The 21,747-nt window shown below is 43.8% G+C and overlaps 3 protein-coding genes across 3 annotated transcripts; 1 reads left to right on the top strand and 2 right to left on the bottom strand.

The window, feature by feature from the left end:
• Positions 1-479: 479 nt before the first annotated feature.
• LOC136438574 (uncharacterized) lies at positions 480-3,714 on the bottom strand. The gene is made up of 3 exons (XM_066433429.1): positions 3,474-3,714; positions 1,313-1,601; positions 480-822 (listed from the first exon to the last, which is right to left on the bottom strand). Exons 1-3 carry the CDS (start codon positions 3,604-3,606, stop codon positions 795-797), a joined length of 450 nt encoding a protein of 149 aa, XP_066289526.1. The 5' UTR covers positions 3,607-3,714; the 3' UTR covers positions 480-794.
• Positions 3,715-4,777: 1,063 nt separating this feature from the next.
• LOC136437963 (kelch-like protein 12) lies at positions 4,778-15,530 on the top strand. The gene is made up of 5 exons (XM_066432568.1): positions 4,778-5,481; positions 9,654-10,077; positions 11,337-11,523; positions 11,952-12,068; positions 12,605-15,530. The coding sequence occupies exons 1-5, from the start codon at positions 4,801-4,803 to the stop codon at positions 13,131-13,133; spliced, it is 1,938 nt and encodes a 645-aa protein (XP_066288665.1). The 5' UTR covers positions 4,778-4,800; the 3' UTR covers positions 13,134-15,530.
• LOC136437964 (melanopsin-like) lies at positions 14,977-21,545 on the bottom strand. The gene is made up of 5 exons (XM_066432569.1): positions 21,318-21,545; positions 19,856-19,950; positions 18,893-19,049; positions 18,097-18,650; positions 14,977-17,548 (listed from the first exon to the last, which is right to left on the bottom strand). The coding sequence occupies exons 1-5, from the start codon at positions 21,519-21,521 to the stop codon at positions 17,251-17,253; spliced, it is 1,308 nt and encodes a 435-aa protein (XP_066288666.1). The 5' UTR covers positions 21,522-21,545; the 3' UTR covers positions 14,977-17,250.
• Between the last annotated feature and the right edge of the window lie 202 nt (positions 21,546-21,747).

Here is a 21,747-nt window from a genome sequence, read left to right as displayed (position 1 = left end):
ATTTAATCGACAGTATATATTAGGGGAGGGTACCGGTATAGAAAATTCAGGTCCGGTGTGAGTCTAGGGGATCAGGCCCAGTACCGGACCTGATTTTTAAAGTAACATAAGATGCAACATGCTTTTAGTTTTGTACAAACGATTACTGAACGGGCAGTGAATGCGGTCGGACCTCAAATGGAAACAAAACGTAGCAAAAAAAAGAAGAAACGATATCACATACAAGTTACTTCTGCGTCTTCGGAATCTCTCTAGACTACTAAATTCCATTTTCGTGGACGGTAACAATCATAAGTTAAGAGGCTAGTAGTAGTGGGAAACCTCATGTCAACCGTAAATCACATGTTAGAGCGTAATCAATAATTGTCTAATTAATCACCGAATTAATACGAAGGCGCGTCAGTTTTCTACTAAACATACACTCGGGGACTCATGGAGGTCTTTCAAGCAATAAACAATAGACACAGATACAGTAATACTGATTTTTAAGGCTTTATTTCCGGAATTCCGGCTGCCAAGATAAGATGCAACAGACAGGCCAGGCGCCGACTGTCCCGTCCTCCCGGGATCTCAGCACGAGGGGTGGGGCTAAACGGCACGCCTCCCCATGCAGGGACTGCCACATACTTATTCGGCAACTACGCTGAGCTAAACTCAGCGACAGAAAAAGACGGTGGTGCGATGTGGTCCTACGGGACGAGGGGAAACACTTCCCCGCCCACCGCTCCGTCCTCGCCGCCCTCTCGGACTACTTCGATCGCCGCGATGTTCCACAGCTCGCTGAAGGCATCGGACTAGACGGTCCCCTTCCTTCCAACCGTCCTGTATTATCATAAGCAAAAAGATTCATGAGTAATTTACCATTCACATTCAAGTTTTAGAGTTTTAGTGTCTTGTAAAATATTCTATTTTCTACAATGGCGGTGAGAATATAAGTTGTGTACAACTTGAGTCCGCCGTCACTTTATCTTCGTCCATTTCTTTGTAATATTTCATGTTTCTTTGAATAAAAAAATAATAATGAGGGTAAGGACTATCGTTAGTTCTGACTTTCCACTTCCTTACACTGCCTACGTATATATACTTTCTAAATACATGTATTGCCATACAACCTTTTTTTATTGGTCAAGAAAGGGTTATCAATCAAATCAATACAGTGAAGCAGACCTGGAATCGTCAGGACTTTGGGCCCTTCAGCCTTTACCGCTCTGGATTGAACTTTTTGTTGATCTTTGTTGGAAGGACCGTACGGACGATGGGATAGCTCTTCACCTTGCGATAAAACTTAAACGATGAGTCAGTGGGAGCTTACCTTACTGTGCAGTCTGATGGTGCCTCTTGTACAAAGATCAGTCTCATGGACCGACTGGGCCTTGGCTTCTCAGCTGGCGCCTCACCCTTGCAACTGGGCCCTGTACTATCCTCTGAGTCTGACGAGTCGGATTTGGTCTCTTCTTGGTCCGGCTCCTCTGTAGCCTGCTGAGAAATGATCTTTTGATCTGACGACTCAGCTAACAGGTCCGGCTCTGCCGACTCAGGTTCGGCAAGGAGGTTAACCTCCTTGGGTTCAGGTAACAGGCCGGGTGCCACAAAGAGTACACCTGCAGGTGGTTCAATAGTCAGTAAGAAAAAAATCAACTTTTTTACATATTGTGAAACTAAAGGAGTCACTCTGAACATGTCCAGCGCTTTGGGGTAGAAGATTGTAAAGTTTTCTGATGACCGTATACCACACCCGTATCCCGTTTTAACCTTTCCTGCTGCCTAACGTAACCAATAGAGAATGGCGTGCCAAGCGGCTACCCTCAGTGTGTTAAAGGTTAATCGGAGCGTAATCTAGACAAAAACTAGACAAAAGAAATGAGAGATTTTAGAATTATTTTCATTTTTGACCCGGTATGGTCCCGTATCCCCGCGGGCGAGTCGGAGATCTGACTCCCGGGGGGCCTGGAATCGAGTCGTGATGCAGTATTAGCCAGGCTCCAGATAGAAGTTACTGGGCTGGAAGTAGTAGAAATCGGCCAGAAATCCCGATATGGCAAACTGTATATATCGGCTGGTTAACTTCTCTGGTATGTTATCTGTCTATTTGGCCGATTTCTACTCTTTCAGAGTGGCTGGAAAGAGAAGAAATCGGCCAGAAATTCCGATATGGCAAACTGTGTATACCGGCTGGCCAACTTCACTAATATGTTATCTGTCTATTTGGCTGACTTCTACTCTTTCCAGCCACGTCTGGAGCCTGGTAGAGGCTAATGCAGGATCCCCATGACTTGTCGCTACATATGCACGTCATATTTGCCCGAGAAAACGCACTTTTCACAGCGAAATGGGCAAGAAGTTGAATAGAAATCGTGTCCTTAAACACTATGTATTGTAAAAACATGAATTCTAACGCCCGATCGTGTTTTTTTAATGACATTTAATTACAGGACTTGAAGACGACTAACTCAAGCTGGTGGCTTATGTTAGTACTAGTGTCGTCATCGAAACAAAGGATATAACAAAATACAATCAAACAGATACAGTCAAACAAATACTGAAGGCAAAGCCAAAAAATAACAAAGTAATATAAGATATACCGTAGGTATCAAAGCAAAATTCATATGAAATATATAAATTATAAGGTAACTTTATAACGCACGATCTCTTGCCTATCCGATCGTTAGGGTTCGAAAAGAGCTGTTGTCGCACTGTATAATTGTAAGGAACGTAATTAAAGAGTTCCGTTAGATTAATTACCTATACAACGTTTTATTACTCCTTATTTACAACGCATGACGGACTCGACTTGCCCGCAAGGCTTTTTTTCAGCCACCCATGATCATGACATTGAAGTTTCGCCTACGTAAACATAGCAATGTTAACGTCATTCGAAGGTTCGGTAGAAGTTCTTCTATGGAAGATATGCTTGGACATTTTTCACGACCACCCGGGTATGACATGATACTATTTATATTGTAAGAGTCCGCAGCCAGAAAAAGTTACTAATCCTACACCCTTACATCTGCTTGGAGATAAGCCAAGAGCAACTCTTTATATCAATCAGGGCCTAGTCCTTAAAGGCAACCCAAGCAATATTATGATCCGAAAAATGGGATTTTGAAAGTCAATTTATTTATTCATTTCTATACATGATTAGTTCAAACAACACTATCACAATGTATAGCGACATCCATGATGCAAACATATGACTTCGTTGTTATATGAGAACTCACTGGAAATCGTCGCCGGGGTTTTTGTAGGTTCGCGAAACTAAGGGGATCTTTGTATGGCATGTTTTTGCACGATTTAAAATGCTCAAAATGTGAAGTTATTACGCAAATGTGCCGGACATTGTTAGTAAATGTCACTACAATAAAGATTTCATCATTTTCTTTATTTTCATTTTTGGTCCCAAATATTGCTTTGGTTGCCTTTAAAGTAACATCGGAAAGGGGTAAAAGAAATGGGTGGAAGTTGTGATTGCTTACGGTCGACTGTTCGAGGAGGTCGCTCCGGCGTTTTCATGTTCACTCCGACATCAATTTTCCTCCGAGCCCTCAACCTCTTCCAGGGATCTAGGACGCATGCGCAGCATGGCCGCTTGGACCCACACATCCCCATGATTGTGCTGAAGTTATTCTCTTTATAACTTAATCAAAAGATTATTTAAGATTCGCTACTGAAGTATAGCGACGACCTGCAAGGCGGTCAAGACTTTAGACAATGGGCAGTCGCTATGGTAATTTTCAGTGGTTATCATTGTTCGAGAACAATGTAGTAATAATATTTCATCGGAATGGGGGGGGGGGGGGGTGGAACTTGGTAGGTCCTGGCATCTGATTTGGCTAAGGAACCGATTTGATTTCAGATAAGCCAGAAATTGTAACGTGAGCCATATTTGTGATGGAATAGTCCGTTGTCACTTATGGTAAGAGAACTTTTCGCATTTGGAACAAAACAGTTCCATACTAGATGCCATTCTAGTTAGTTTTCTGCAACTTCCATCCTGTCAGTAAGGCCATGTTATTTGATTATATGGATGACAACCACGCGCGCATCAATTTTCATCCATATCCAATAAAAAACGTCGGTCATACTGTTGATAATAAAACAGAGCTGCAAAAGGTATGCCGTAAATTGCAAAAAAAATGTTTCGGAAAACGGATACTAATGTCGTAGAATGCCAAAGTCAATTCCAAAGTCGAAGAGAAAGATGTGAAAAAAAAAAGAAATAAGAATCTTTCATTCGGTATACCTTTTTTTTATTCGCACGCTCGCACCAGTTTTGGGGTTCCCAGAGGATGTCATCCATATATATAAGTTACATCAACATGGCCTAAGGCGCGCGCGAGTGTGTTCGTGTGTGTGTTCGCGTGTGTGTTCGTGTGTGTGTTCGTGTGTGTGTTCGTGTGTGTGTGTGCGTGCGCGCGAACGCGCGCGCGTGTGTTCGTGTGTGTGTTCGCGTGTGTGTTCGTGTGTGTGTGTTCGTGTGTGTGTATGCGTGCGCGCGAACGCGTGTGCGTGTGTGTGTGTGTGTGCGTATGTGTGCGCGCGCGTCCGTGTGCGCAACAAAGTGACACTGATGTGAAACCAGATCCATTGAAAACATAACCACCTGCTGGCTATAATAACTGCATATTTATCATATCATTGTTAATAATGACCATTACTATATAAAACTAATTTTTTGCATTGTCAAATACCCCACATAATCAAGAAAAGACACATCAAATCGTTTAATAGTTATTGGTTTAAAGCCACCGTGAAATGTCAACATATCGATACTAGGATCCTTCCCGGCATGCACCAACCATCATGGCTGCCGAGGAAATATACAAATACAGACAGGCGCCGACGGGCCCGTCCTCCCGGGATCTCCCCCCGAGGGGTGGGGTTGAACACGCCTCCCCAGGGGCTGCCACCTACGGCAACTACGCTGAGCACGCCTGCTTCAACCTAGCTAAGCTCAACGAGCAGAGAAAGACCGGGGCGTTCTGCGATGTGGTCCTACGGGCCGAGGGGAAACACTTCCCCGCCCACCGCTCAGTCCTCGCCGCCTTCTCGGACTACTTCGCCGCGATGTTCCAAACCCAGCTCGCCGAGGGCAGCCAGAAGGAGATCAAGCTCAAAAACATCAGTGCTATAGCCTTAGAAGCCATCCTAGACTACATGTACACTGGTAGCATCACCATAGACTACAACACCGTCGACAAAATCCTTCCTTCCTCGGACTTGCTTCTTCTGAGTGACGTGAAATCTTTCTGTGCGGACTATCTTGAGAAAAATATGGATTGTTCGAACTGCCTGGGCGTTAGGTACTTTGCGGAGACATACAGACTCGGAGAGCTGGCACAGAAATCGGAGAAATTCGTCCTAGCTAATTTTCCAGAAGTCATGACGCACGACGAAGTGTTAGAGCTACCTTTGAACAAACTAGAGGAACTGTTGACGAACGAGGGCATCTGTATCCGTGAAGAACGCCTGGCCTGTGACCTGGTATGTTATTGTTTACATTTACGGGTATGCGTAGCGATTAAAAACTACTTTAGCGATTAGAAACCACTTGTCAGTACTTAGCAGTACAAAAGCATTTCAAGGACTAAACAATTATCAAAGAACACATTTCTTTGTGTTCTCGTTCCGTAAAACATGTCGTTTTTAATTTCAATATTGATATTTTAGGTTGTACCATGAACGTTGGATGTAATGCATGGACGTAATATTCAATGTAACGTCTAACCATAGAAGCAACATCTACTAACGTAATTCTACCAGGGTACATGATTCCGCCACCCTGAAAAGATACGTCTAAACAGATCTCCAACCCAACGTCCACCAGTATAATGCACTCAAACTGTGCATACCTGGGGGGTGCTGCTCTAGAGATCTCTCAAACGCACTGTTTTTCAAAGTGGCGGATTTATGTAACCCGGCGGATTAATGTTGATAGATCTAGATGTTACCCTTTTTGCCAGCCTTGGGTTTTTCTCTAGGATGTAAGAGGCCCACTAGGAAAAAATAAATCAATGCTGTCCCACTGGATAATTCGTCTAGCTTGTTGCAGCTAAGTGCTTACGTGTGGTACGTGACGTCCCTATATTTTACATACAGTAACACTAAACACGCCTTCCGTATAGCCTGCCTCACTGACACAACGCAACGAAGCTAGCTAAAAATCGAAGATATTGGCCCTATCCGCATTAAAGTCATAGTCAAATGCCTTAGCACAACAAAACATGTCCAGCACGCCTATCTGTTATGTAAGACAACTTAATGCATTGAGTATTGAATGTTGCATTAGTGTACAGTCATTAAATCCATATCCATTGTAGAGGAATGGGAAATTCACGCCCACGATATAGCAAACGATGGGTTGAAAACTAAACCATATCGATTAAAACGTCGCTGTATTACGCATGGTGAAAGGCAACTGCATATTAGCTATGCGCCCCAATACTTTTCATTGATGCAGTACAAAGCTATTCAAGTATAATGAACACGATAAAAGTATGGGGACCTTTGTAATGACACTTCTGCTCATGTGAGGTAGTTTGATCATAAAAGGAGCAAGGCTGCGAAGTTTGCATCTTTCTTGGATACAAAAATATTAAATCGGACGATGTTTTCGATCGTCTAAAGCCTCCACAGCGACCACATGTCCGGGTCACCTTTTTGTTTTCCCCGTTCCGTTTCTAATGAAGCACGTTAGATTTGTTCGTGTTTGGAAGCATGTTGTCTTGTATCTGGGGCTTTTAAAAGCATTCTGGTCTGATCTTTCAACGCTGACATTGCTGACCTGATTAACAAATACAAGCCCGTGATTGGTGTATACCACGCCCCTTGATTTTCGTCCATCGTTGCTTAGCCTGACGAATCGCGCTCCTAGTGGCCAGCCGGCCTGAAACCGCCATCCCCCTAGACAGTAACCTCCGGCCGAGAGCTTGTGTAAATACAGGCTAATCGTTGCTGACCTGATTATCAAATGCAAGCCCGTGATTGGTCTATATCACGCCCCTATCATCCCGACATTTCCCCACTGCGACACGCTACTCATTAGTTCTTCTCTAATGCACATTTATCTGGCTCAAAGTGGTACGTTGAATTGATGGCTTGGCTTCGGCCAAATGCCTTTATCATCGATCTGTTTACACTACCAAGGCCGCGGATGTGTTTTGAAGCCAAGAATATATGGCGCCGTTACGGAGCTGTTTGTTGAAGGTTTGCTTTGCTGTCGGCTGGCTGATTGGTCTGTCTTTTGTCATTCCACACTGTGATAAAAATAGACAATAACCTGAGGCTGTACAGCGCGTTTTGATATCGTTGTTTTTCTGATCACGTAGTACTGTTTTCCGATTGTTACCGAAACGAATCTCCAAGCAGACGTTTGGTGTGAAATTTCGTGACGTTTCCTGACCGGCCGTTTTTTTTAATTGTTTTTTTATTTTTATTATAATCCTTCTACCCAACATCTGCTTACTCAGGAATGTTAGAAAAGCCCCGCTGTCATAGCCTCTACCAGGCTCCACAGGTCGCTGGAAAGATCGTAGCAATTGGCCGAATAGACGGATAACATGCCAGAGAAGTTAGTCCGCTAACTAGAAGTTACGGATGACATATTGGACCCTCTCTCCGTAGCCGACTCCTTTAGCATACTATTCATTCTATTTGGCCAATTTCTACTATCTTTCCCAGCCATCCGCGGAGCATGGTAGAGGCTACAGTGTCACACAGTTGACGAGCTTGGGCCGTATTTGTTGGTCACCAGAAGGTTTTGAAATTGGCAGAGGGCCGCGCATGTTTTCCGCATAGAAATCTACCCTATCATATATCTAAAGGGGCTAGATGAGCTGTGAACATCGGCCGAAGAAAATCCCTAAAAACTTCACGATAGTCGAGAGATCGTATTAGACCATTCCACTAGACGGCGATCATGCTGCGCTCTCGCTGCGACCTAAATCGGACCTGTGTAACCCTTGATTTCATAATTGGAATATCATGCAACATGCAAAAGTATGATTCAAAAGACAAGAAAACACATGAAGCGTAAAAAGATTCGTTTTGCATCTATGAAATCTGTTGAGCGCCCTGTTAAATTTTAGGTCGCAGAGAGCGCGCGGCGAGAGCGCCGTCCGAGTGGAATGGGGGTATTACTGCCGAAAATACTGCCATTTAGAGCTCGCAGACTCATCGGCCGATCGATTTTCGTGCTGTGCGACGGGCTGAAAATGCGATTTTCCACCCCACATCTGCTTGGAGATTCAACGCAAAAAGGCATTTGCAATTTTGTGGAAATCAGGAAGTTTACGATGGACGCTATATATAGAGCATCGACATGTCGCATGTGTTCATTTCGAGTCCTATATCCCGTGCAGTAGTTCACAATAGACCATATCACGCACATTATAAATCGCCAGGGAATATCCCTGTGTCAAATTCAAATTCAGTTTGTGCAATTTTCTGTCCGACAAAGGTCGTTTCAAATGTCAGTGAAAGGTAAGCCGTAATACCGTACGTGGTTTGATTACAGCGCGTGATGTCTGCCGCCTAACGCCCAGGGGGAAAAGCTAGTCCCCATAAACAGTATCTGCGGTCGGCGTTTGGATTCATGATTTGCGTTTTTTGGCGACGTCTCAGTTTTACCTGAGATACGTAGTATTCTCTGACTGCTACCGTGTTTTAATTGGTCCAGTTTTCTACAACATTGGCCGCTAATAGCAACCTAAAAATTGTGTGCAACTGTCAAAGATAGAGTTCTAAAAGACTTCCCGTCCGATAAGCCTGTTTTGAAGGCTAGGGAAAAACACTAATGCGTCTTGTACTAGACCCCTTTCCAACTACGGCGCCATTTTGATATCTGCTCTTGCGAGAGCATAATCTGGCGGAAACGTGATTTTGGACGCGAGCGACAAGACAATCTCGTAGTAGGCCTGTTTTAATGGCGTCACAATATGTAGTGTGTGAAAATAAGGTCATGTAAGTGAATAACAGTACAGATATGATAGGTATAACGGTTTTTAAACTAATAGTGACGATGACAATAGTAACAACGATAATCGTAAAAAAGTGGCAAATGGCTTTAGAGATTGCGATGTGGCATGCGCAGAAGCACCGATTGGTCCGATTCTGCTTTTAGAGATGCTAGGATGGTAGGGTGGTTTCACATTTATGAATCCTAGATTTTATGTCTATCCAATGATCGTAAAGTGACATGAATCGAAGTTGAAAACCTTCGACTGTCGTTCGAAAGACAGAATATGGGATTCTACCAGATCGCTTTCTCTGCCCTGAAATATACACGACTCAATATACGTTTGTCATGATAAACTTTGACTTAACTTGACTTGAACAAACTTGACACAAACTTGAACAGAACGTCTCCATACTTGACAGAGGGAGCCGGTGGTTCGAGCGGGGGGTTAAAGAAGCCGTACACATAAGATCCCGGTCCCCCTCTTTGAACCGCGACCAAGGCCGCCACTGTCTCCCCCCCCATCTACAATACTCTCGTGTCACGTGACCTAGTGACCTCTCGTAGGTCACGTGACAACCCAACTCAGAGCTGATGAAGGAGTGGTGGATGCCACCCGAAAGCTACTCAAGCTGCAATATTTTAGTCGTGAGTATCAGTTTAATTCCTTAATATTTCTTAACTTGACTTGTTTCTGCAGGTTCTAAGATGGGCGGCTGCAGACCCGGACAAGCGGGTTGCCCACCTAGCCCGTGTGCTGGCCCTCATCCGACTCCCACAACTCTCTCCGTACTACATACACGACAGCCTGGACAAAAACCCGCTCCTCGCCCAGTCCACCGACTGCAAAGCGTTGGTGGAAGAAGTCAAACTGTACCACCTGTTACCGGACAGGCGCGCCGCCATGCGGCTGTCGGCGTCAGCGCAGCCCCGGGCGTGCAACCTGACGCGTGACGTCATCGTGCTGCAGTGCGGGAAGACGCCGGCGTCCTGGTACGAGTACGGCGTCAACATGACCATGTGCTACATGCCTGACGACGGCCACTGGTTCCCATGGCCACCGACGCTGACGCCGAGGATCAACCACTGTGCTATAGCGCTAGAGGGGGCTATCTATTCCATAGGTACGATAGCCTTAATTATAATCGATGTGTTTTCCGTTGGTTATAGCATAGTTTTGTCTTCTTAAAATTCTACTGCTGAAAAATGCCCCCTAAATTTGATCTCCAAGTTATAGACGTCATATGTGCAAAATTACAGATGCGTTGATAAATGTTAGACATCAAGCTAGCATAGTTTTGTCTTCTTAAAATTCTACTGCTGAAAAATGCCCCCTAAATTTGATCTCCAAGTTATAGACGTCATATGTGCAAAATTACAGATGCGTTGATAAATGTTAGACATCAAGCTAGCATAGTTTTGTCTTCTTAAAATTCTACTGCTGAAAAATGCCCCCTAAATTTGATCTCCAAGTTATAGACGTCATATGTGCAAAATTACAGATGCGTTGATAAATGTTAGACATCAAGCTAGCATAGTTTTGTCTTCTTAAAATTCTACTGCTGAAAAATGCCCCCCTAAATTTGATCTCCAAGTCATAGATGTCCTATGTGCATGTTAAGGAAAAGTACAGATGCGTTGATAAATGTTAGACATCCAGGTAATAAGATACGCCAAATGACAGTTACTCAAGTAACTGGATAAGTTTTTGAAACAGTCGAAACTTGACTGTTTCAAAACCTCATTTAGTAGCAATTTTTAGCGAAAATTACAGACGGCTTGCCGTTTTTTCCAAAAAGTGATTTGAAAAATGATAAAAATTCCTAAAGTGGGAGCCGGATCGGGATCCAAAGGGTTGCCAAAATCATATTCATACTGATAATAGATATTCCAACAAGTAATCAAACGCCAATGAAAGCGTAACATTCTTGATAGTGGTCCTATTGGTGCCCGAAGCCCCGGTTACACATAGCCGAACATGGCCTTCCGACCTTCCCCCAACCATGGTTGGAAGTGGTTCGGGAGCTAGGTCGGTTGGTGTTTGGCTGCGCCAGCCTAATGTTCGGCTGTGGACGGCAGATCTGGAATGGGTTGTCTGGGGGTTGGGAGTAAGTCAGTAGTGGCCAGGATGTGTTTGGGAGTCAAATTTGAAACTGGTCAGACTGCTCCCAACCTACCGCCACCATTGGTTGTCTGGTGGTCGGGACTGGAGTCCAGTCCCGACCACCAGACAACCAATGGTGAGCCATGTTCGGCTATGTGTAACCGGGGCTTGAAATAACAATTCTAAAACCACTGTGTACGTGGATTGTAGATTAATGGTCTGAGTGTAAATCAACCGTCTTTTCCTAACGGAAGTGACGTGTTTTTCCGTTGTCTCCAGGTGGGATGGACCACGCCGGAAACGTGCTGCGCTCCGCTGAGCGGTTCGACCTGCAGAAGAACGCCTGGTACCCCATCGCCTCCATGAGCGTGGGGCGCTACCACTGCGCAGTCGCAGAGTTTGACGGACAGCTGTACGTCTCCGGTGGTATCACGGATCACACGCGCGTCCTGCCATCTGTGGAAAGGTCAGGGGTCAGGGCTGCATGTTTTATAACTCGATTTACAATTTTGAGTGGTTCTCTCTGTCCCTGTCTTTCTCTCCCTCTCCCTGTCTCTCTCTCTCTGTCTCTCTCACTCTCTCTCTGTCAGTCTCAGTCCCATTGAGAGGTTGTTTAACATTTAGTCAAATGCGCTTGTATTTAAAAATGCCACATTCACTAACATGTGAACGTACAGAAATCTGACGTCAAAGAGGTGTCCGGAAGTTGGTATCACCCCCCGTCCCCGTACAGTGAAGGCTGATGGGCTCTGCTCTAGATGGCCTGGCCATTTTTCAGTATTCTCGAGTTCTAATAGATTTTGCGGTTACAGATTGGGCTGTGGAAAAAGGGCATCAAACGATTGCTATCAGCAGCCCACCTACTCACATGACACGTTTATTTTATGGCTTCAGATACGACCCCGGGAGAGATGAGTGGACCACGATTGCCCCCATGACAGAGCCCAGGTTCTACCACCAGTTCGCGAGGAAGGGAGACAGACTGTTTGTCCTGCTGGGTAGGAACAGTAGGTGAGGATGGCTACAACTTCTACATACATATTTGATCAAATGCTACTAGTTCCTACATTATTTTCTTGTACTTATTATGCTGCCTTAGGGCTCGTTCTAAAGCAAGTTGTGTTAGTTGGCTGGCACATTTTTTGCTGGTATTATTTTGATTCTGTTCTTTTATTAGTTTGTTGTGTCATACTTTTGCTTTGGATCCGTGGTATATGTGTTGCCTTATTGCATAATTACTGTGTTGATTTGTTATTTTGCAAAATGAATACAAAAAAATAAATAAAAAAACTTAAAAAAAAACAAGTCCGCAAGAGTTGCGTATTAACATTTCTTTGGTTAAGGTAAAGTTTGACAGTTTGTGGGGCTGGGGAAGATGTTGTTTTTAACTCTGACCCATCGTTGTGCAAAAATTATTTCTTTGGTCGCAAACTTTATCTAAACCAAAAAATGTCAATACGCAACTTATGCGGGCTTGAATATATGCACAAGTGTGAACGGGCCCTTATCCATTGTTTATACCATACTAAGGCATATTTGTATTCTAGTTACTTCAACACCAGTACGGTGGAGATCTATGACGTCAGAAGAGACCAGTGGAGCCTGGCTTGCCAGAGGGAACCCCCAGTGGAGCTCCACCCCACCTGCGACCGCCCCGTCTGCACTGTGACCCGGAACCTCATCCACCTCATCCACCCCTGTGGTTCGTCCGTGGCCTACGATGACGTCAGGTCCGCCTGGATGACGTCACGCGTGCTCGCACCCGTGCCCGGCCACCACCCGAACTACTCCTTCTTCATGCACGGACGCGTCATGTACGCGTTCGGCCCGCACCTGTCGCGTTGCTATAGTTACGATATCGACTTGGATAAAGACTGGAAGGAGATCTCGCCCCTCCCCGTGCAGGGAGATCTGCTCATCACCCCCTGTGCTTTACAGCTGTACCGGGATCTCCTCCCCAAGCCCGGGGGGAACACCCCGCAGACGGAGTCCCCTCCAACCTCGGCAGCAAGCGGATCCCCCCGGGGAGCTGAAGCAGCTAGCGGGTCCGGATCCGGTTCAGGATCCGGATGCTAGATCATATATCCAGCCTACGTAGTCTGTCTGACTCCATGGGTCGACTTGATATAACAGCACTGAACCTTAATCCGACGCAACCTTAATCCGACACTTTTGAGTATCGGCTTGCCAATTACGATTTAGCAGGGTAATGCAAAAGGTGTTAATTGCTAGATCATGTCCAGCCTACGTAGTCTATCTAACTCCATGGGTCGACTTGATATAATAAACAGTGGCTGGCCTGTAGAGAATTTTCGTGTATCGAGGTGAAGCCTAGTTAAAAACCCTGCTGAACGAAAGATCTCACTCATTGACACTTACGAAAGGTAGTGGATGCTACCTAAAACGTCGGACCGTTTGTGAATTCTATCCAGTTGCTTGAGTAACTGTTATCTTGCGTATCTCATTACCTGGATGTCTAACCTTCATCGATGCAGGTGACGGCCTAGTCTCACTGACTACCGGCCTCTCAAATGCTGATCTTTTCATTTCGGTAGCTTTCGTTGCAGACCATGCTCAGTTTTCTGATTGTTTGCCGGGACCTGATTGTAGCGCACACGGACAGAAATCAGACGTCTGCAGCGGAGGTTACATTTCTAATGACCCTTGACAAGCCCCACTGAATCTGGTTAACCTTCTCCCTGCTGCCTAACTCTGTAACCAATAGGGAATTGGGTGCCAAACGGCTACTTCAGACTGTTAGCGAAAAAGGCTAGCCTGGCTTCGCTTATTTGTTTATTTTGGTTTGTCACAACGTGATAGTCAAAGGACAAAACAGGTGCAGGCGCACCTACCTTTGCAAACCAATCGGAATGACTGGATTATATATGCTGTGCTAATTGAGCAGTGAAAGGCCTAAAGCATAGAAGACTTCTCTCCAATAATAATGTGCAATATGAAGCTAGGGAACTAAGTTTCTCTTTGAAAGGACATTCCACGCTGAGCCGAGCACTAGAGTGCTGTTGTTTTTTTAATCTCCAAGCAGATCTCCACAGTGGTAAAATCGTATCAGTCAGCCAGAGAAGCTCCAGTCAGCCAGAGAAGCTCCAGTCAGCCAGAGAAGCTCCAGTCAGCCACCGTGAACTAGAGCTTCTCTGGCTGGCTGGAGCTTCTCTGGCTGACTGGAGCTTCTCTGGCTTACTGGAGCTTCTCTGGCTGGTTGATACGATTTTGCCACCGTGGAGATCTGCTTGGAGATTAATGTTTTTTCTCCAAAGTATCTTAACAGATGTATATGCATAGATAAGAAGAGTATATGAAGAAATGTCTTAATTACTGTCTAACACAATTTTATGTCAAGTGTTAGAAGAAAAAAAATGTTCAGTTGTAAATTTTGTCTATTGACGTGCTATGAGAGCTAACTAAAAGTAAAAGTATGTCATATTTAGCCTGTGTGAAACAAAGTACCAAATGCAGCTAAGTGCGTAAAACATGCTTGTAAAGCATCTAATTTATGTAAATTCTTACATATCTCATAACTTCCAAGTACTTCCAGCTTTATATCATCATGAGTGTGCTGTATATATTTTTCTATACATATGTGAATGTAAGACATTCTTAAGATCGTTTTAAGTTTGGCCATGTTTCCACTTTATTCTACCAAGATATACAAGCAAAATGTTTTATTTAAGTTGATTTGAAATTTTGTTGATGTTCTTCTTTCAACAATCGACAAGTGAACCATTGAATAAAATTTAACTACCTTTTTTATTGGTCACAAAGAAACGTTGTAGTTTCGCAATGTGAAGTATTGCATTTATTCATATGTGATAGTATATTTACACAAGTGTTAAAATATGCATTTGTATTTGATATTGTGCTGTAATGCATACCAATGAAGAATATACCACACAGTGAAATATTCAACTTTGATTATGTAATTCTATACATATGCCAACCTTCGTATATTCTAGACGTAATGATATATATATTGTTTTATACATTCCGGCTATAGAAAGGCACCTCTTCGATAACTGGTCATGGATTGTAGCTTGAATTCTTGTGTTTCTTGCTTGTTAGTCTATCTACTAGTATGTTCAAATTTACTTCAGTCAAGAACATTATCTTGTGCATCCATTTACATTGTTGTAAGAGGATTATTTCACTAGAGTTCTAAAGGTTACCCTGTGTTGATGAATAAACACTTGTTTACTAGTTAAGCCATATAGACACATTCAAACATAAGCCTGTGTAGGATCATGTATAACTATGTATGGATAAAAAGTGCAATTCTTACTGAAATGATTACACTTTATAACTTGTAAGTACGTATAAGTGAGTTGATGTTCTAAGAGAGGCACAACATCATTGCATTCCTTCATATAATTCTATATAATAGTCACTTTATGTCATCAAGGTTTATACTACCATGAATTCTTTCATATCATGCTACTGGACTAAAACTATATGCTAGAATTGTGTTCGTCCTTTGCATAGCCGTAACATTTACAGTCGTTGAACACGAATTATGTTATCCGAATTCACTCTTATTAACACATCCTAGCAAGATACAATGCACTACCTTTCTGTCACAAGATTAGAAAAGTGAGCTACGTCTTCATTACTTCTAACAGAGGAATCTAAGACCGTAGGTATCAGCAGATGCTGTCTGAAACGTCTGTTTCAAACTTTTATCCAGTTGCTTGAGTAACTGTCATTTGGCGTATCTTATTACCTGGATGTCTAACCTTCATCAACGTACCTACTAGTAGGTATCATGTATTACAATACGTATGTTGATATCATTTTGAAATAATTCTAAACGTGACGAAGCTGTACCAGTAACGTTTTCCAAGTAAAGAATTATCAGGAAAAAATGTCGCATTCATTTGATATTTCTTACCGAAGTAAATGTCTTTACACAGTAAGCACATACCTAGAGTAACACAAGCATCTTCATAACTTTACTTACAATAAGACTCGTGGAATCTAAAGGATGTATATTTTGTTACACTATGTACATCATATCACTATTGATATATATCATATAGTTACATGATTTTAAGATACTGTCTAATTTTGCATCCATTCGACTATTTTCAATCGTTACTACTTTGATTATCGTGCGTGCAGACTATCTTATTTATCAGTCGGCTCGATCTTGATAGACTGTCTAGTTTAGCTAGTCAGTTGGACGATACAGAAAATATACAGTCATTAAGAAAAAAAGTGACATATTTCCATGGTGAAGGTAACTTTGCGGCAATTTTGACTGCTGAGATCTGCTACATGAGCCTGATATTTCCCCTACTAATTTAAGTTTTAGTACATCTATTTTACCAACGGTATTCACCCAAGTCGATGACCTGAAACTACGGTTATAATCCGATATTCTTATCATCAATTATGAATCAGTCAAAATGCGATTTTGTCGGCTTACTCCCAATATAGGAAATTTCAAGTGGAATGACACAGAGAAATGACCTTCAACTTGAATCGTTGTTCAAATCCAAGTTTCTAAGTCAAATATTAACACATATCCATATTTTCTGATTTGCGAAAACCTTCACATTCCGCCCTCATGCTTACATATTTTTTCCCTAAATAACATATTTTCAAATTGCTTTAGAATACTTAATATTCAGATCCATTTTTGTTGAGTAAATGGTCAAGTATTAATCCCATTCTTCAGTCGTATCATGGATTGGTAAATTGTATCATTAACTACTTGATTGATTTTTACGCAAGGGTCATTGAATTTCTTTCAATTCTTTCAAGTGTAACTCTGACACACTAACGGTGTACAATGCAAATGTTGTGCTACTTAAGAACAGTTATGCTACGGTCACATTTGCACCGGCGCCCGTAGAGGGTGTAGCCCCGGCCGGGCCCCGAAGCCACAAACGATTTGTCCCGGTGGACTGCCGGATACCGGGGGTACCTCTCGGTATTGTCACGATTAGCCTACGGCCCCTATTTGTTACCGGGTCCCGGGTTGATTTTAACTCCTAGTTAAAAACATCCCGGGGTCCGGCCGTGCCCCCAAAATACTACGAGTAGCCCGGTAGCCGTAGGGTGTCCCACTGGGCCACGTAGGGGTCAAGCCCTGAAGTGTAAAAAAAAGCCCGTAAACTACCCGTCGGGGCCCCTTTTTCCTATTGTGACCGAAGCATAACCTGAAGGTCTTCGGAACACATCACAAATCAGGCAGCGGGTTTTTCCTGGCGTTGACCCTCGGGATGGGTGTCATTGCGGGCCCCCCGTTCGTCAGGGCGCTAGGCGGCCGCCCCTCCCTGACGAAAGTGGGCCCTGCAGCTGCAGGCGAGGCGCGCCCGTTCGGCATAGAGCGGGCCGGAGACGGGTCGGGGCTGGCGTGGGACCCCGCTCCCACAGACGCCTCGTCGTCACCGTCACGTGAGGTGCCCGGCGTGACGTACACTTCCACGTTGTGGTGGCGGACCGAACCACCGGTCAGGGTCGAGGGGTACTCGAACCTGTAAAAAAAAGGTAAAGGTAACAAGCGTAAACCTCTGAACGTAAAAGAACCCAACACACTTAACTAGACGAGTGGGCTACAGGGTGATCCGATGTGCTTGGATCTTGCATTGCACAACTAGCTAACACTGTTTTTGAAAAAGCGTCGTCCTCGTACCTGTAGCACCTTTTTTTCCACAAAGTTTATCCGGAGGAAATTAAAAGATATCTCAAAATGTTAGATAATTACGTTGGGAGGGGTGATCTTCTTTACACTTTACGTAGAAATCGCCCATCCGTTCAAACAGTTTTAAGCATAGGCAATAACATTATTTCAGCACCAAGGACAGGAGTATTCTGTTGGTTGTTTCCTGACGGGTTTCGAGTTCTCCCACTAGACTCTAGTAGACTCTAATGCTCTACGTTAGCTGAAGAATGTGCTTGTATATGTCACAATTAATGGATTCAAGGCTATTTGTCTCAGAGTCGATAGCTGGTAGAGGTATTTTGATAAATGATTGGAAAACAGAGATTGTTAAATGGTCACGTTTACAAATGAAATCCTTACCTCCTGACGATGGGGAGCACCATGGGTGCCTTACAGTTCGATAAGTACGAGATGAGAGTTGTGATGTACAGAACATCGTTAGCCACGCCGATATCCGTGAAGAACACGCCGATCCTGATGATCTCCAGGGGGAGGGACACGATGTAATGGAACAGCGTCAGAGCGAAGAAGGTCTTGATCATGATGGACCTATCCTGGTTCTCTTCTTCCTCCAGCCCACTGCGCTTGCGCGAGAGTGTCCGCATGTAGCCGTGACAGTAGATGGTGCAAAACGTTGTGACGTAACAGGCCACGAGAACAGCGACTGGGCAAATGTATTGCGTCAGCATGAAGAAGATGATGTACCCCCAGTCCAGCCGAGTTTTTGAGTCGTCTGCATCGAAGCTGATGTAGCAATGGCCGATGTCCTTGAAATACGTGAAGGCTCCCCACAGTTTCACAAGCGGGGGGAGGGTGATCGCTAGATTGATCACCCACACCAATACGAAAGTGATAACCTTCCAGTTAGCGGGGCGAGGATGCCCCCCTCTGGACACCTTGACAATGGCGATAGTCTAGAATGATGAAGTGTAAAAAAAATGTGATGATGATAAATTGACACATATATCGAAAAACAGATTTATAGTTCGTGACGTGCATGTCAATCTTTCATAATTCTGTTTCCCTTTACTTACGTATGCTTACACATGTTTGCATATCTACTTCGTCTTTTCTAAAAGAAATAAAGGAAGCACATACACTTATGAACGTGACGATTTTCACACCTCTTTCTGCCTGACATAATGACCTGCCTCACCTGTATGACAGCCATGGCTGTGGAGAAGTGGTTACTTGATGACCCCGTGTAAAGTCGGAACCACGCCAGGAAGTCGCACCCGAAGGTCTCCATGTGGAACAGGGGCTCGCTTTCCTCGGGGTTGGGGACCAGGGAAGTACGCATGAGCACCGCGATACTAGAAATAATTGATAATTGAGTTTTATTTACAAGTTCTTGCCCGAGGGCTAATTGCAACATGAAACAATAAATAGAAAAAGTATACAGACAGTGCAAGTTAACAAAGGTGACAAGTGGAACAAGTGACTATTCTAGGAACTGCTACGGAATGCAATCGAAGCTTCTTGGGTTTGACTTCTTTTTTGGAAGCAGTGGAAGACGAAACGACCCACATTTTCTACAATGAGTGGGTTCTAGTTTTCTTAACAGTAAGATGATCACAAGGATTGTATTATACATTGAAACAGGCACTTTCCTTGGAATCTAACCTCCATTAACATTTATTGTATACTAGATGAGTTTCCTATTTTTCAACATTTGAATAGCACAGAAACATTCGTATTCCTTATAGAACTAGACAAACCATGTATTATAGGCTCCATATGTTCATGCATCTACAACTGTATCAAGAAGCGAGAAGGAATGAACCTAACAGTAGTCTTAAGATGTATTAGAATATCCCGTTTTTAATATCACTGTTATTATTCCACTGCTTTATCACCATGACCTGCACTTAGCTTGTAAGAGCAAAAACGTACAATAAAGGTATTCGTCAGTCATTAACCCCCTGGGCTACATAAATCCGCCACTTCGAAAAACAGTGGGTTTGGGGCAGCAGAGTACTGAAAGATTAACGGTCACGCAGTAGTATTAATCTAACCCATAAAGAATACAACTTCCTGCCAAAAATGTCTTTGTGGTACACTAAATTTCAGTGTATTATGATTATAAAACATGATGATGATGATGAAAGGTCAGTCGTACTTGACCGCTGACTGCATGACGTCTGCCACAGCCAGGTTGATAATCCCCGCCCGGCCCATGCTGGGGGCGACCCGCTGGATACAGAAGAACAGGACCTGTAGACGTCGGTACACCATTAGTCATTGGGCCACACTCTATTGAATGTCATAAACGCTGATAGATTTGGGCCTAGCCTGTGTTTGCACAATCTCTCGCTGGAGGAGGTTAATAACCGCCGAGGGAGCGGTAACCGTCGGGCCGGCCGCTAGGAGCGCGATTTAGTCATGCTAGATTTTGGCCTATTTTCAGAAATAGAAAAATTGCCTAATTCAAGAGCCCAGTAGCAACTTCTTGCAAAGTAAGAGGTCGCAAAGAGCCCTTTGTAATGGTGTTGCAATGTTTAAACCAATCACGTCAATTAGTTCAATGCTTAAAGAAGTGGCCCCCTACGGCCTTGCATTGAGCAAGATCGTCCCAAAAAATTCTACAGTTGTGACATTGTGAACCATAACTATATGGCATGTCGACAGTGTTAGTACCGTTACAACCAAAGGGAAATGAAGCAACAATCATCAGCGTAGCAACAGGTAAAGCAGAAGCTGCAAGATCCATGACAGAACAAGGTTCAAACCGTCGTACGTATAGATTTAATCTAGTAGCTACATTGTGGTAACATTATTGTTCCAATTGATTTTAATGCCATCGTCTGGTGAGGTATATGTGCGTCTTTCCGATAAGTATAGATTCTGGAAACTTGCCCAGCTCACCACTAATACATTCTCCTAATGAACAAGTCTCCGTATGAATAAAAGCAATACTATAGACTGACGGTTCCATCACTCAACGTAGTTTCTGCATCTTTGAATGTTGCAGTATGATTCTCGCTGAGGAAAAGTTTTGAAAAGACTCAAAGACATGCAACGAATCTTTAGCCAACGATTTGTACACACTGTGGTTAAAGGCAGCCCTTGTGTGAAATAAATACTCTTAAAGCCCCTGTCGACGAGCTTCGGCCGTATTTGTAGATCGCCGGAAGGTCGCCGAATTTTAAAACCATCCAAAACAGTATTTTGAACTTCAAAATCAGCCCCGTCACATTGGACGGGGGTTCTGGGACCTGTGAACATTGACAGCGCGATAATTGAGATAATCGTATTATTGCCGAAAATGTTATAAAAGAGATCGCGCAGATTCGTCTAGCCTCTACCAGGCTCCACAGGTCCCTTCAAAAATCGTAGAAATTGGCCAGATAGACGGATAACATACCAGGGGAGTTGATCCGTCAATGACGTTACAGTTGATTACAGTTTGTAACTTCTTTGGCGGACTAACTCCTCTGGCATATTGTTTGTCTATCTGGCTAATTTTCCAGCGGCCTGTGGAGCTTGGTAGAGGCTAGATTCGTCGGCTGCTCGAATTTCATGCGGTATGACGGAGGTATACATGTACATTACCAAGGTTAAAAGAAAAGAAAAACACTGACCATGATGTTACCGATGAGCCCTACATACTGCAGCAGGCCTATGACCCTCCCCAACATGGAGGCGAAGCTGGTGTGTTGGACCAGGGCTTGTTCATCGCCCAAGATGCTGTTCTTGTTGTCCGGGTTGTTCTCGTATCGCGGCAGGAACATGGCTTCCGTAAAATCAGAAGCTTGCAAGGCCTCCACGAAGCCAGAGCCTTCCATTGCAGACCGTAAAGATGTTTTAATCTCCTCTGGAATCTTAAAGTTTATCTACCGGCTGGTAACCTCTGTTTCAGTTACTTGTTACAGTACTAGTGTTCTGGTGCCATTGTAAGACCTGTGTGAGACCTCCTTGGTGAGACCTATAGTACGGCTGTGCTTGTTGTTTCTGTTCCTCTTCGCCTTCTAGATGCATTAGTCAATGTAAGAGATGCCGCCGGTTGGCTCT

Source organism: Branchiostoma lanceolatum, chromosome 7 (genome assembly GCF_035083965.1).
Source record: "Branchiostoma lanceolatum isolate klBraLanc5 chromosome 7, klBraLanc5.hap2, whole genome shotgun sequence".
NCBI classification, from domain to species: domain Eukaryota; kingdom Metazoa; phylum Chordata; class Leptocardii; order Amphioxiformes; family Branchiostomatidae; genus Branchiostoma; species Branchiostoma lanceolatum.
The sequence above is the reverse complement of the archived record's forward strand: the minus strand, read 5'-3'. Positions and strand labels throughout refer to the sequence as shown.

Excerpts from the sequence above, each read along its gene's own strand:
- LOC136438574 (XM_066433429.1), bottom strand. The coding sequence starts at position 3,606 with ATGGGGATGTGTGGGTCCAAGCGGCCATGCTGCGCATGCGTCCTAGAT. Across the intron at positions 1,602-3,473 it reads ACCTCCTCGAACAGTCGACC|GTGTACTCTTTGTGGCACCC; the intron begins GTAAGCAATCAC and ends AACCACCTGCAG. Across the intron at positions 823-1,312 it reads CCATCAGACTGCACAGTAAG|GACGGTTGGAAGGAAGGGGA; the intron begins GTAAGCTCCCAC and ends ATGATAATACAG.
- LOC136437963 (XM_066432568.1), top strand. The coding sequence starts at position 4,801 with ATGGCTGCCGAGGAAATATACAAATACAGACAGGCGCCGACGGGCCCG. Across the intron at positions 11,524-11,951 it reads GTCCTGCCATCTGTGGAAAG|ATACGACCCCGGGAGAGATG; the intron begins GTCAGGGGTCAG and ends TTATGGCTTCAG. Across the intron at positions 12,069-12,604 it reads CTGCTGGGTAGGAACAGTAG|TTACTTCAACACCAGTACGG; the intron begins GTGAGGATGGCT and ends TTTGTATTCTAG.
- LOC136437964 (XM_066432569.1), bottom strand. The coding sequence starts at position 21,521 with ATGGAAGGCTCTGGCTTCGTGGAGGCCTTGCAAGCTTCTGATTTTACG. Across the intron at positions 18,651-18,892 it reads CAGCCATGGCTGTCATACAG|ACTATCGCCATTGTCAAGGT; the intron begins GTGAGGCAGGTC and ends TCATCATTCTAG. Across the intron at positions 17,549-18,096 it reads GTGCTCCCCATCGTCAGGAG|GTTCGAGTACCCCTCGACCC; the intron begins GTAAGGATTTCA and ends TTTTTTTTACAG.